The sequence below is a fragment of the Raphanus sativus genome, chromosome 4, assembly GCF_000801105.2.
Source record: "Raphanus sativus cultivar WK10039 chromosome 4, ASM80110v3, whole genome shotgun sequence".
Classification (NCBI taxonomy): Eukaryota; Viridiplantae; Streptophyta; class Magnoliopsida; order Brassicales; family Brassicaceae; genus Raphanus; species Raphanus sativus.
The window spans coordinates 791,727-804,945 of record NC_079514.1 but is presented as its reverse complement, the minus strand read 5'-3'; the positions used below and the strand labels follow the sequence as shown (position 1 = coordinate 804,945).

The 13,219-nt window shown below is 34.3% G+C and overlaps 2 protein-coding genes across 2 annotated transcripts; one reads left to right on the top strand and one right to left on the bottom strand.

Annotated features, from left to right (window-relative positions):
- Window positions 1-7,164: 7,164 nt before the first annotated feature.
- Window positions 7,165-9,746, bottom strand: LOC108849912 (vicilin-like seed storage protein At4g36700). Its single transcript, XM_018623518.2, is given in 5 exon segments — window positions 7,165-7,505; window positions 7,508-8,240; window positions 8,397-8,477; window positions 8,777-8,955; window positions 9,072-9,746. Coding segments are annotated over 5 exon segments (1,491 nt in total). The 5' UTR covers window positions 9,409-9,746; the 3' UTR covers window positions 7,165-7,344.
- A 1,011-nt stretch (window positions 9,747-10,757) lies between these two features.
- LOC108849911 (HVA22-like protein k) lies at window positions 10,758-12,549 on the top strand. The gene is made up of 7 exons (XM_018623517.2): window positions 10,758-10,882; window positions 11,180-11,238; window positions 11,571-11,720; window positions 11,859-11,922; window positions 12,008-12,103; window positions 12,180-12,252; window positions 12,335-12,549. The coding sequence occupies exons 1-7, from the start codon at window positions 10,850-10,852 to the stop codon at window positions 12,421-12,423; spliced, it is 564 nt and encodes a 187-aa protein (XP_018479019.2). The 5' UTR covers window positions 10,758-10,849; the 3' UTR covers window positions 12,424-12,549.
- Window positions 12,550-13,219: the final 670 nt, after the last annotated feature.

Below are 13,219 nucleotides of genomic sequence, written 5' to 3'. Positions count from 1 at the left end.
CAGTATATATATGGGATGTGGATTCTCGTAGCGAGCAGCATCGATCCCTTGGAGGAGAAGTCTCCACCGTCTCGCAGAGACCTGCATTCACCACAGCTGATTTCAGATCTTCGTTTCCAATGGAGGAAGGTGATGCTGTATTTGACTCTAGTGCTGAAGTGGAACTTGATTCTGAGCTATACTGGTGGCATGACAAGTACCGGCCAAGAAAACCAAAGTATCTCAACCGAGTTCACACAGGTTACGAGTGGAATAAGTATAACCAAACGCACTATGATCACGACAGCCCGCCTCCAGAACTCGTTCAAGGGTACAAGTTTAACATCTTCTATCCAGATTTAGTAGATAGGTTCAAGGCTCCCGTTTACACTATAGAAAAAGATGAGACAAGCGCTGAAACTTGTGTGATCCGGTTCCATGCTGGTCCGCCATATCAAGACATTGCGTTCCGGATTGTGAATAAAGAATGGGAATATTCTCACAAGAAAGGTTTCAAATCCACGTTTGAGCGTGGGATTCTGAATTTGCACTTCAACTTTAAACGACATCGTTACAGGCGATAAACTGATCGGAGTTTAAGTTGGCAGTCATAATACTTTGGGTGGTGGTGTTTCATTAATTAAAGCCTTGTTTGTAACAAGATGGCAATACATAGTCTTGATTAGTTTTTTTATTTTTGGAACCAATTATCTGGACTCAAGTTAGTGTCTTTAAGATTAGAATAATATGCATTATGCTGGGATATTTTTATTTAAACTGATGATCAAACATAACGGAATAGAACATCAGTTATGTCATTAAAATATTAAAATCCTTTCTTTTTTCGTTTCTTAAGCATCTTTCATGTTATGTTTGCTTAAACCCCGCTCTCAGAATCCTAGCCCTCCCTCTATTGCTTGTAAGTTTCAGGCCTCGCAACCCGCTCAATTCTCTCTCAAGTAGTGCCCTGTTTTTAATAGGAGAGCTACCTTTTGTTTTTATCCTCGTGAATATTTTGATGTCAATGTGTAACCAAACTCAAGTTGTGGCTGGACTAATAGATTCAAGCTCAACTATGGAGAGTACTGTGTAAAACGTCAAAGGGTCCATTTTAATATATTTTTTAAAAAAGTTTGAGATGTTGATAAAAGTGAAGTGGCTATTTGGATTTAGAACAACAATCTATTAGGATTTGATTAATTAGACGCTGAATCCTACCGAAAGCCAAATACTCTTTCATGATGTGGATCGCACTAAAAGGGAGATTGCAGACGACTGATAGAATGCAGCACTAGAATAGCGCTATAAACACAACCTGTGTTCTCTGCAATGACACGCCTGAATCACGTGCTCACCTCTTTTTTGGCTGCCAATATTCTATGCATGTTTGGAGAAAACTGGTTGTACGCCTCATGCAAGATGAGTTCACGACAGATTTGAGTACTTTGGTTATGACAGTCTCAAGGCAATGGCTAACACCCATAAAGACTTTCATCCTTCGATACACATTGCAAGATACAATGCATACAATTTGGTGGGAGAGAAATGCACTTAGGCATGGAGAGAAGCCTAAAGACATGGCAAATCTGATACAGTTTGGATAAAATTGTGAGACTGAAGCTTCTATCAGTTAAAGGGAGGGGGAAACACTTTGAAGAAGGGATGATAACACGGTTTGGGACAAGAACATGACGAAACAGTTGGTTCTTCTAGTTTTGGAATTGTAAATTCATCAAAAAAACTAAGATGCACTTGATGTAATACTGTTTTTGTTTGAATAAATTTTACATTCATTCAAAATTTTTTTTGAAAGTTATCATGTTTATATAATGTTTGAAGGTTATTTCATCTTTCTTTTAGTTTTCATAACATTTTTCCTAAAAATAAACAAAACAAGATAAACCCAAAAGACTTATTTGAAAAGCTCATATGTACACTTTATGTTTCTCTGATAACATACATCATGATGAACAAAAACATATGTTTGTAAAAAAATTAACACTTATAAATAGAACTTTTATACAACCGGGTAAAACTTAAAAGTAATATTTTAGTTTAGTAGTCCAAACAATAGTTAAATAAAATTTCTCTATCCAAAGTCTACACCACAAAAACTATACAATCCTAAATCTTTCAACAAAGATTTAACACCTACATCTTTCAACAAAAGATTTGACTAGTGGCATGTATTAGAGTTGACTTAATAGTTATGCATAAAAATCAAAATGTTACCAATCATGAATTAGTTTTGAAAATTTTATGTTAGGTTTGAGTTATAATGTGTTATTGTTGAGTTACTGTTTTGAATTATACCTTCTCTATTTACAGAAGTGATAAAACAATCTTAAATTAACGTCAACAAAATTCTCATATTATTAAGACTTGAGTTAAATATTTTTTTTGGTTTTCTATTAACTACCCCACGTCCTTTTTTATTTTTATCGATTTTAAAACTATAATACATGATCATATGGTTGTACGTTTACTTATTATTAGTTAATATATATTTTTAGCAATTTAATAAACTACCTACTTGTTAGCCAAAGACTTTCTAAAAAAATTTCACTTTAGTTAGTTTCTAGAAGAAAAAAAAAGACTTTAGTTTTTTTTTTTGTCTGGTTGATTATGCTATTACAAATCATGAGAAACATTACATAGACGATATTACAGCCGACAATACTACCTGTCTTGTGAAGATTCACGCCTGACTGCATCACCCTGAGTCGCCCTATGAGATCCATTCCTGACGGTATTCTTTGCGCCATGCTGAAGATCTCTTGTAAGCTTTTTTCTCTAATATTTCTGCATAATCCACCTTCTCCGGGAATTGAAACCCAGACTTCCTCCTGTAGAAATTGCATTCGAACCCCAGACTTGGGTGTAGAAGCCTTTAAACCTTGACCACTAGGCCACGGTGCTTCCACAAAAAAAAAAAAAAAAAAGACTTTAGTTAGTTAATCCAAATTGTTTTTATAGTTTCATTGTTAATTTTGTTTGATAATTAAAAAGTTATATCCTATGATTTTATTTGTTAATTAAAATTATTAATTTTGTTTTTTAACTAAAAATATATGTACGTAAACTATTGTGTATATATATATATATGAATATTTTATATAAATTTAATTTAATTATTTTCTCTAATTTTATTAAATTAGTATTAAAGATTATTTATTTTAAAAAATAATACATACTACAATTTATACATCAAAAAGATTACCAATCAGTTGTACTGACAAAATATTCAGATATTTACGGTAAACTCACCACATAAATCTATAATTTTTAGCATAACTTTTTAATACAGATTACATCAAACTATAATTTTTATTGTAATTTAACTCTAATACTACATATCAATTGAAACAAAAACTAATGAACCCGATTTAAGAAAACTATCCTGAATAATTTTATCTAGTTTGATCTTAAAAGTCATACTTTGTTGAAAATATATTAACAAAACTCAATACAACGTTGACGACAAAAGATCTAAGACACTTCTATGCATTGTTTATTTATGATTTTTTCCTCTAATGTTGGACTAAGAATACATCATCTTTTGTACCAAAAAAAACCATCATCTGCGATGTCATAGTCACTGTCATCTATCAGAACTGAAGCGGAAATGAAATCATGCTGAATCAATTAAACTTATAAATTTTTTATGGCTTCGATTTCATATTTGGTTACCAATTTTACAAACTTGGCACCTTATTCAACTTTAATTTCCAGTTGATTTGCCATTCAACAAAAATTACAAATATATATGCTAAATAAATAATTACATATAAATGCACACTGGTGGAGCAATGTCTGTTGGGTCATATATTTTTTCAACTAACCGGAGGAAATCAAAAGAAAGAAAAATCTAGATTTATTTTAGTTTAAGTTAAACAAATAAGTTCACAAAAGGAGTAAATTTTGATAAAATATTATAATTTAAACATATAAATTTTTTTACAGCATTAACTAGTGATTTATTAATAAATTCCAAGTACAAAACTGAGTCTACGATAACATAAGGACACGAGATCATCATCTCAGTGCTCTTCAAAAGAAGTTTTGAAGCTCCTCAGAGTTCTCATTTTCAATCATCATGTCACTCAACTTCCAAATACCGTAGGCAGAGAATACAAGTAGTTTTGATGGTCATCCTAGTTACGTCATTAATGATTCTCAAATCAGATGCATCCTTACCTTCGACTACCATTGTAAGAGTAAAATTTGCGAGCCCACCCTCCATTGTTAACTTCCTCGGGAATTAAGTTTGCTCCAAAGATTCATAATGTCAATTCTCCAATCTTCAGAATGTTTCTTCTAGAGAAGAAATATAAATGACCTTAGAGTTCTAGTTTGTATTAGATAGCAAGAACAAAAAAATGACATACTTATTAAAAACAAGTAACAAAATTTTGAATAAAATCACTTAATGATATTCAAAATATGTGTGTTGCTACCTGCAAATCCTCATTCTTATCAAGTGTCATAATGAAAAAGATCAAGTCCCTTTTGATTCATATATAAGGAGGGTGGCTAATAATGTTTCTTTTGATTCCTGAAAAATATTCTGCACAAAAAAGAACATTTCATGACTCTTAAGCTTCAAAATGAATTTTGAATCAAATCTACCTATAACATTAATATAAGATCAATTAATTATTTACTTCTTAGGTACGGAAAATCAAGTAATCTATTGTAGTTGTTTCCGCGTTGTATAAACTAGTAACTCTCATATTACCTATGTGCGTACTCTTCTTGACTCTCGATGAGATCTCAAATTCAAAAATACAATATAAAAAGGACGACTTTACGTACGGGGTTGGAGTTTTTGATTCTCTATGTACGTAGCTAGAATATTAAATTTGAATATAAAAAATAACGATAGATCAATTAATAATTTTGATTGTACGTACTCTTCTACCTTTTTCATTATTGAATGAAATGCATGATATACGTATGATCATTGTTTATTTTAAAGAGGTCGACTTCAAGTATGGCGTTAGGGTTTATGATTCCCTGTGTACGTACTCTTTGTCGGGTGACATTTCATGACTCTATAGCACGATCTTATAATGCTTGACACAGCTTGAGTATTAAAATAGAATTAAAAGAAACCATTCCCTCACATACAGGTATGAAAATTAAATTCTTATAGCAATTTCAACGCTATAAAAGGAACCATTCCCTCACAAACATCCTTCAGTCGCATATTTCCTTCTACACAATCCTTTTTGCAGAGAAAACTTTGAATTCCAAACACAGATCTTTTGCTTGAGCAATGGCTGGTTTTCTCATTCCAAACCATTGTTAACTTCCTCGGGAATTAAGTTTGCTCCAAAGATTTGTAATGTCAATTCTCCAATCTTCAGAATGTTTCTTCAAGAGAAGAAATATAAGTGACTTTAGAGTTCTAGTTTGTATTAGATAGCAAGAACAAAAAAAAAAATAGACATAATTATTAAAACCAAGTAACAAAATTTTAAATAAAATCACTTAATGATATTCAAAATATGTGTGTTGCTACCTGCAAATCCTCATTCTTATCAAGTGTCATAATGAAAAGATCAAGTCCCTTTTGATTCACATATAAGGAGGGTAGCTAATAATGTTTCTTTTGATTCCTGAAAAATATTCTGCACAAAAACAGAACATTGGAAAAAATGACCAAAGTGTTGAATTTATAAGCAAGTATGTAATCTCTTTCTTTTTGTGTGTTTTGCTCTTTCGTGTTTCCTTTAATCTTTTACAAGGGCTAACAACTTAATAAGCAATATATTCATCTAGAATATTAAAAAAATATTTGATCAAAAGGGTTAGCCAAAAACATAGTGATAGACTATACAACTTCTTTACAGAGTTCTTTCTTCTGTTAATAAAACTGTTATTAACGAATTGAAAAATACAAAATAAATGATGTTGACTAACCTTTTGTAGTGTATGAACGAGGCAAAAAAGCAATTACAAAATGGAACACGGGAAGAATGATGAGGTATGGATGAAGGTGATGGTGATGATGTTGTTGATTTGTAATTGAAGTAGTGTATGAATGTCTATAGAACTTTAAATGTACCATTTAATTTTCGTATACCAGAAAAGATAAATGTCATGGACACAAGTGTAGGTCTGGCCAACATAAAAAGAACCTGGTAAAATATATGTAAAATTTGCTTGAGTCCACCATTCTAGAGTAAGTGAAAAGTTTCCAGTCAAGAAAAAAAAAGAAATCACTTGGTAAGAAAACATTTTTATCCTGTTTACTCTACTTGATTTACTCCACTCTACTTTATTTCCCTTGCTAATCACAATCTTTATTTTCAAAATCAACCGTCATTTTCTTGTTTCTTTCCTTTTAGATTCTACAAACCACTTTATTTTGCCACTTGTCGACTCAGTTCCACCAATACTAAGTCTCAACTCAAACTAAATGGGTTCATCTTCTGTAATGTACCAATCTTAATAACACGTGTCATAATAAATATCGCAGTGTATGCACACTTAAAGGTGAACAAAAAAAACGAGTATAATAATGCAATTAAACAAGATAATTGATTGAAAAGAAGGATTTCCAATCGGTCCGATTGGGTGGATTTCAAAATTTTCGAGGATATAAAAATTCTCTCTATTTAATTAATGAAACGACTAGTAATGTTTCTTTTGATTTCTCGTGAACCTGGAAAACATTCTGCAAAAAAACTGACAAAATGATGCAATGTGTTGAATTTATAAGCAAGTGGATTATCTCTTTTCTTTTTTGTGTGTTTTAATTTGCTCTTTCACGTTTTTATCCTTTATAAGGGTTAACAACTTAATCAGCAATATATTCATCTAGAATATTAAAATAGTATTTGATCAAAAGAGTTAGGCAAAAACATAGTGATAAATTATACAATTTTTACGGTATCTTTTCTTCTGTTAATAAAGCTAGTAATCACCAGACCTTTTCACAATATTTGGTCACTCTGTTATGAACTTATGATATAAGAATGATAAAACTCGTAGTAAATTTAATTCATCATGGATTCTAGTTGAAGACAAATCTAAAAAAGGCGTCATAGACCCTCATGGACTCATGGGATGCGACATAAGTTATTTGTTACAAACTTACAATATATCATAGAGATAAATCTTTAATTATTTCACATTAATTCCGCATCTACGCACACTAACATTTACGCAAAAAAAAAATCACAACACAATACAATACAAACGTAACGAAAAGAAGAAAGCATGGAAGAACGAATTGACTCGACAAGGAAACCTAGTCAAAGGGTTGCAATACAAAACACATTAACAAATAAACAAGAGACAACAAGACCAAACTTTCGACCATCAACGACCTAAACACTCTTGACATAATTAAAAGCTTTATCTCTGTGGTGGTTGCTGAGGCTGTGGCGGCCATTGCTTCTTCTCCTCTTCTTCTTCTTCTTCTCGTTTCCTCCTCTCTTCCTCTTCTTTCTTGGCCTCTTCTTCTTCTCTCTTCCTCTCATCATCTCTCTTCTTCATCTCCGTCTCCACTTTAAGCTATCCAACTCTCCTTCCGCACAATAAGGACATCCCAACACAACCGCATCCTTCTGAGCTCCCAACAATCCATCAACCATCGCACTACTCACATTCAAAGAGGCAGCTAATACCTCCCGGTCAAGAAACCGTAAAGCTGAGTTCTGTCCGGCTAAGAACTGTGGCTCGTTGTTCCTAGCTGAAGTAGTAAACCCAATGAACAACAATGGCTCATCTATAAAAGACATTTGAGCCATTGGATGTAACCGTGGAACTGCGAAAATATCTCCTTCCTCTACCTTAAACCTCATGTTCTTACACTCTGATGATGATCTTGAAGAAATCGAAGACCTAAGCACACGTACCATTCCAGATCCTTTCAACACAACCGAGATCTCACAAGCCCATGGGTTCCAATGGGGTCCCATCATCGATGCTTGAGTTAGGTTCACCATGGAAACTCCAACCATTGAGCCGCTTAACACATTTAGATCCTTCCTGTTAATCGTTATAGTCTGACCGTTAGGGCTCTGGAAATCAGGTTCAGATTCGAAAACATTGAATGTCTTTGCTTTCTTTGTCTTCTTCTCCTTCTTTTTGTTCTCCGCTGCGCTTACATATCGGGCAAAGATTTTGAGTAACCGCGGTTGGAGCTGCCACGTGTTGGTGTTGGCCTCACCAGGCGTGCTCAGCATGTCATGCACGATCAGTGGTGGCTGCGTACGGTTCGTCATCAGACCTATAATTTCCTCAGGAACCTAATGAAAACAAGTAAGTTCAGTGAGCACAAATGAAAAGCGCCTCTACTAATGTAGCTTGAGAAGCAAGGTATACACATATTCGTATCTTGCGGCTCAAGTGACCTGATATCTTCTCTAGTACTATAAACTACACATTAGAAAATATATGCATACCCCAAAAGCTGACTGGAGAATGGTCTCATCAAAACCAAACAATAGATCTGTGATACTGGAATACGCACCAAAGCAAGGATCCTGCATCCACGAAGAACTCCACAAGTAAGAAAAAATACATATGAAGAATATGAAAATAAATACTATTTTTAGTTGATATTTAAGGTTAATGCTGACAAATTAAGAAAAATGTAAAATTTTATACACATATCAGTAAACAAAAATAATTTCAACCAACAAAAAAATGTAGTGTTAAGTAATTGATCACAAAAATCAGTTATTTTGTAACAAATAATTTTTTTTTTGAAGAAACAAATAATTTTTTTCTTGAACATCAGTTAAATTGGAACAAATAGAGTAAAGGAATTATAATATCTTACGTGTAAACACTCTTCGGTGTTTGAGAAGATTGCGTAAATCCTAAGTTTGGTTCCAAGGAAGATATCAACCGGTTTGCTCTGTAAGTAGAAAACTGTACCGGGACGTAGCCTGTAAACGTCCCCTCGTCTTATCTCAGAACTCGTCGCTTCCTCCTCGACCCAATTCAGAATCCCACTCCCTATATACAATAAACAAATCCATTATTAACCTAATGCAAACCAAACCGTAAAACTTATCCTTAAACCAAACCGAAAAAATATACATGTCAATGAGACAGTTTATATATATATGTACCAGAGTCGACAAAGAAGACCATGTCTGAATGAAGAAGAAGAGGGAGCAATAGAGCGTTTGGCTCCAACGTTATTGAATGTATTTTGTAAGGTCCCATCCCACCGCATCCCTCGCCGATTTGAACGGTTGAGATTTGTCCGAACTTGGTCTCGAAGATTGGTTTCCATTGATCTTTCTTGATCAGAAGAGGCGACGAGAACCCGCAACATGACGGTACAGCAGCAACGTCGTTTTCTTCGTCCGACTCATCAAACTCTTCAGACTTAGCTAACGACTTAGTGCAGAGTAAAACGAGAAAGAGAAGAACAAAGAGTGGCAATACGGTAAATTTAGTCATCTCTGTGCTATTCACTGCTAAACGTAATAAATCGTATAATATAAAGGGAACGTGAAAGATAGACAAAGTAGGCCTACAATCACAACGTGTATTAATTGTTTGGACACGTGCTTGTGTTACGTCGACAAGTGCATGGTTCTTTGATAACAATTTAAACTACTCGCTAAGACACAAAGCTTTAAAATCGGGATGATAAAAACCGTTGATTGTAGAGAGGCATAGTTTGTATCGCAAGACGAATATATGTCACGGGTTTAAAAATATTGTATTTTTCACTGAATTTGTGTTACCAATACCATGCACTTCATCCAAGGGGACGCATACCTGATTCGTTTCTTTTTGGTGTTTGGCTGAAAGCCAACAAGAAAAAAAAGTTTTGCCGTAACGTTTTTCAAAGGGAAAAATGTTCGATGAATCACACAATCATTTAGTGTTTGGGCCAAAAACCAAACGTATGCATATTGGGTGGCAACCAACTATAATTCTTCTTCTTCTGCAACCAACTATACCTGCATGCATTGTCATTGAGATTGTCATTCTCATCATATTTTTCTGTGACTGGATATTATATTTGACGTTGAATTATCTGTGTATACGAGTAACGTACGTTCTCAACTTCAGTTCCATATAAAGAAGACATAATATTTAATTACAGGCAAGAGAGCTAATCCTGAAATTGGTATGTTAACAAATTGTTTTGGAGTTGTATATGTGTGATCGTAGACGGAAAAATAAGTAAAATAATGAATAAGAACAGAAAGAAAGATAAATGCGTACAAATTACAAATTAAAATTGTTAATCTTTATTTGTAATCTCAATTAATTAACAATCTTATAGTTTGTACGCATTTTAAGATTGTTCTTTCTCAAAAAAAAAAAATCCTACAAATTAAGATTCTTGGTCCGTTATTGTTCAGAATATCCAAGCGATTAAAGAAATTTCCGGCGAACCAAGCGATCCTCGACTCGCTCAGCTCCCAGTTGTCTTCTCCGTTCGTCGTCCACGTGGTTGATTTTGAGATCGGATTCGGTGGTCAATATGCATCGCAAATGAAAAAAAAAATCGCTGAAAGATCAGTCAACGGCGGGTTTCTGAGAGTTACGGAGATTCTAACGGAGGATAGCGCCGTCGAAAGCGAACTTAACTCAGTTCAGCGGTGAAGATGAAAATTCAAGCATTCGTTGACACGTCAATTTGGCGCTTTTAGATAAACCGTATGATTGACTGGTTTGGTTTGGTTTGGTTTGAGAATGATATAGAATCGAATTGTCACCTTTTCCCTTTAATTTCAAATAAATAAACTATTAATAATAATAATTAATAATACAAAGACAAGACTCTGATTGAACGAGAGTCTTTCAATTCGTTCATAAGCCCTATTCAGAGAACAAGGGAGAGTGTGTAAAACAGAGTTCGTCAATTACTTCACAGATTCCATCCATGGCGCTTATCGGATCCGGCTTAGCTAGCGAGGTAATTTTATAATATATGCTCACTGTGAAGGTTGTTTCCGCTTGTATGTATGAAAGACAAAAACTTTATGACTCTTACTTGATTGTATATGTGTGTGTTTGGGTGGTTTCTGTCATCGTATTCCTCTTTTTTCGAATTCAAAAATTTTCGTCACCATGCCTGAGGTTTTTGTCTGATCATCTGAAAGTTTAAGTCTTTGTCAACGTTTTGTCTTCTGGGTTTGGTGAAATTGAGTTTTGCTTCAAAAGTGGGATTGGTCTTTTGAGTTGTTCCACTTTTTGTCTATGGAAATTGCAGGTTGGGTTACGTGTATTGCTTTCTCCACTTGGTTCCAACATCGTACTTCGTACAGCATGGTCAGTTTCCTTTATCTTCTTCTCCCAGATTCTTATTGTAAGGTGATAACCATCTAATTGTTAAACCACAATATAAGGAGGATTTGAGTAGGTAGGTTTTGGAGTGTTTTCATTGTTATTGGCTTAGCAGAGTGGTCAAAGGTTCTACACCTTGTTGGAACAAGAGTCAGCCAATCTCTTGTGTTCCTTTTGTTCTGTTAGTATAATTTTTTTTTTTTTTTTCTAGTTGCTTTTTGGGTTCTTTACTCTATTATTAGCTGTAACTAACTCGAAAGGATTTGGTTATAAAAGAAAAGTTTTTGCTGTTTTGTCTGAATCTTTGTTTCCTGCAGCTGTTCTGTTGGCATCGGGTTGCCTGTATACTCCACTTTCAAGGCCATTGAAAATAGAGATCAAAACGAACAACATAAATGGCTTGTTTACTGGGCAGCTTATGGTTCTTTCAGCCTTGTTGAAGTGTTCACGGACAAACTCATCTCTTGGTAAGATTTGATATTTCAAAAACTATGAACAATAATATCTTTTACTATAGATACAGTTTATTGCGACCTCATAAAGAATATGGCTTTACTGAAATCAATATTCAGAGTATTGATAGAGTTATCTTGTTTCGTTTACAGGTTTCCGCTTTACTATCATGTGAAGTTTGCGTTCCTCGTCTGGCTTCAACTTCCCACCGTAGATGTACTCTTCTCTCCATCTCTCTTTGTAACCATCATTTAATATATTGACAAGCTTCTTAAAACTGTTACTGATTGGTTCTGATTAGGGAGCGAAACAAATATATAACAACCACCTTCGCCCTTTCCTAACACGACACCAAGCTAGATTGGATGGACTCGTGAATGGAGTGTATGATCAAATGGTGTTTTTTACTTTCTTCAAAACTCAACCCTCTTGAGCTACTTTGCTAATGCCTTGTGAACGCACGACATTTACAGGGCAAGGTCATTAGTTCACACCAAGGAGAGATACGTTTTGTGCGATCAATGATTGTCAAACTCTTGGGATCAGGTTAGTTTCTCTAAACTCTAATTTTCTATCACGAGTTTATACTTTTCTTTGTTTGAATCCGGGATTTTTCTTGTTGTAACAGTCAATGAAGTTGCATCACCGAGCCAACGACAAGGAGAAATCCCAAACCGTAGCACTGAACCGGAATCTGAATCCGATCATGAAGACTAATAAAAACAACAAATGTAGTCATAGCTTTGCAGCTTTTACACACTTCTGTCAAAACGATTGTAATGGTCACGTAAATCTCAAATAACTTTTAAGACTGGTAAACAAATAAGTGTTGAAAAATCTTAATCATCCGTTATAACATATATAGCTCGGTTCTGAAGAAATCAAGTCCTAGTGAATATAAAGAAGCTTAAACATAGCAGATGTAAAAGGTTTGATCAGAGATGTTCCTTCATCATCTTTAGACGCAGCAGGAGCATTCTGTTCTACATTAGCTACGGCCTCTGATCCATGCATGCACACTTACCAACTCGTCCTCTATGTTTTATTCAATGACTTTATTTCAATAAAAGCCAAACTAAATAGAATCAAAAGTTGTTATTGTTACCTGACTGAATAGGGTTGTTCTCAGTCTTGAGCTTCTCACATTCGTTGGACAGTCTCTGTAACTCATCTCTAAGGCTTTGAAACAATTTCTTCTCTTTTGGGAGGAGTCTCGACTCATCAGTTTTCAACATCTGCATATTAGACAATTTAGATGCAACTAATAAGAAAAAAATAAATAAAAAAGTTTCCACAGCCTCTTTACCTCATCAGGCGGTTGTGTAATATTCGGAAAGACTACCTGTTTATCTGCCAAAGGAGAAGCATTTCGTTGTACAAGAGTAAAACGATTGAGTCCGGTAATACTAGTTCTTTTTTTCTGTCTTTTGAGCTCTCTGTTCATCTTGTTGAGTAAACACCAACATCAGAAAGGGTACGTTGCAAGGTGAAGATATGATGAAATGATGATATG

Coding starts and splice junctions, on each gene's coding strand:
- LOC108849911 (XM_018623517.2), top strand. CDS start 10,850: ATGGCGCTTATCGGATCCGGCTTAGCTAGCGAG. Junction 10,883..11,179: donor GATCCGGCTTAGCTAGCGAG/GTAATTTTATAA, acceptor TGGAAATTGCAG/GTTGGGTTACGTGTATTGCT. Junction 11,239..11,570: donor ATCGTACTTCGTACAGCATG/GTCAGTTTCCTT, acceptor TGTTTCCTGCAG/CTGTTCTGTTGGCATCGGGT.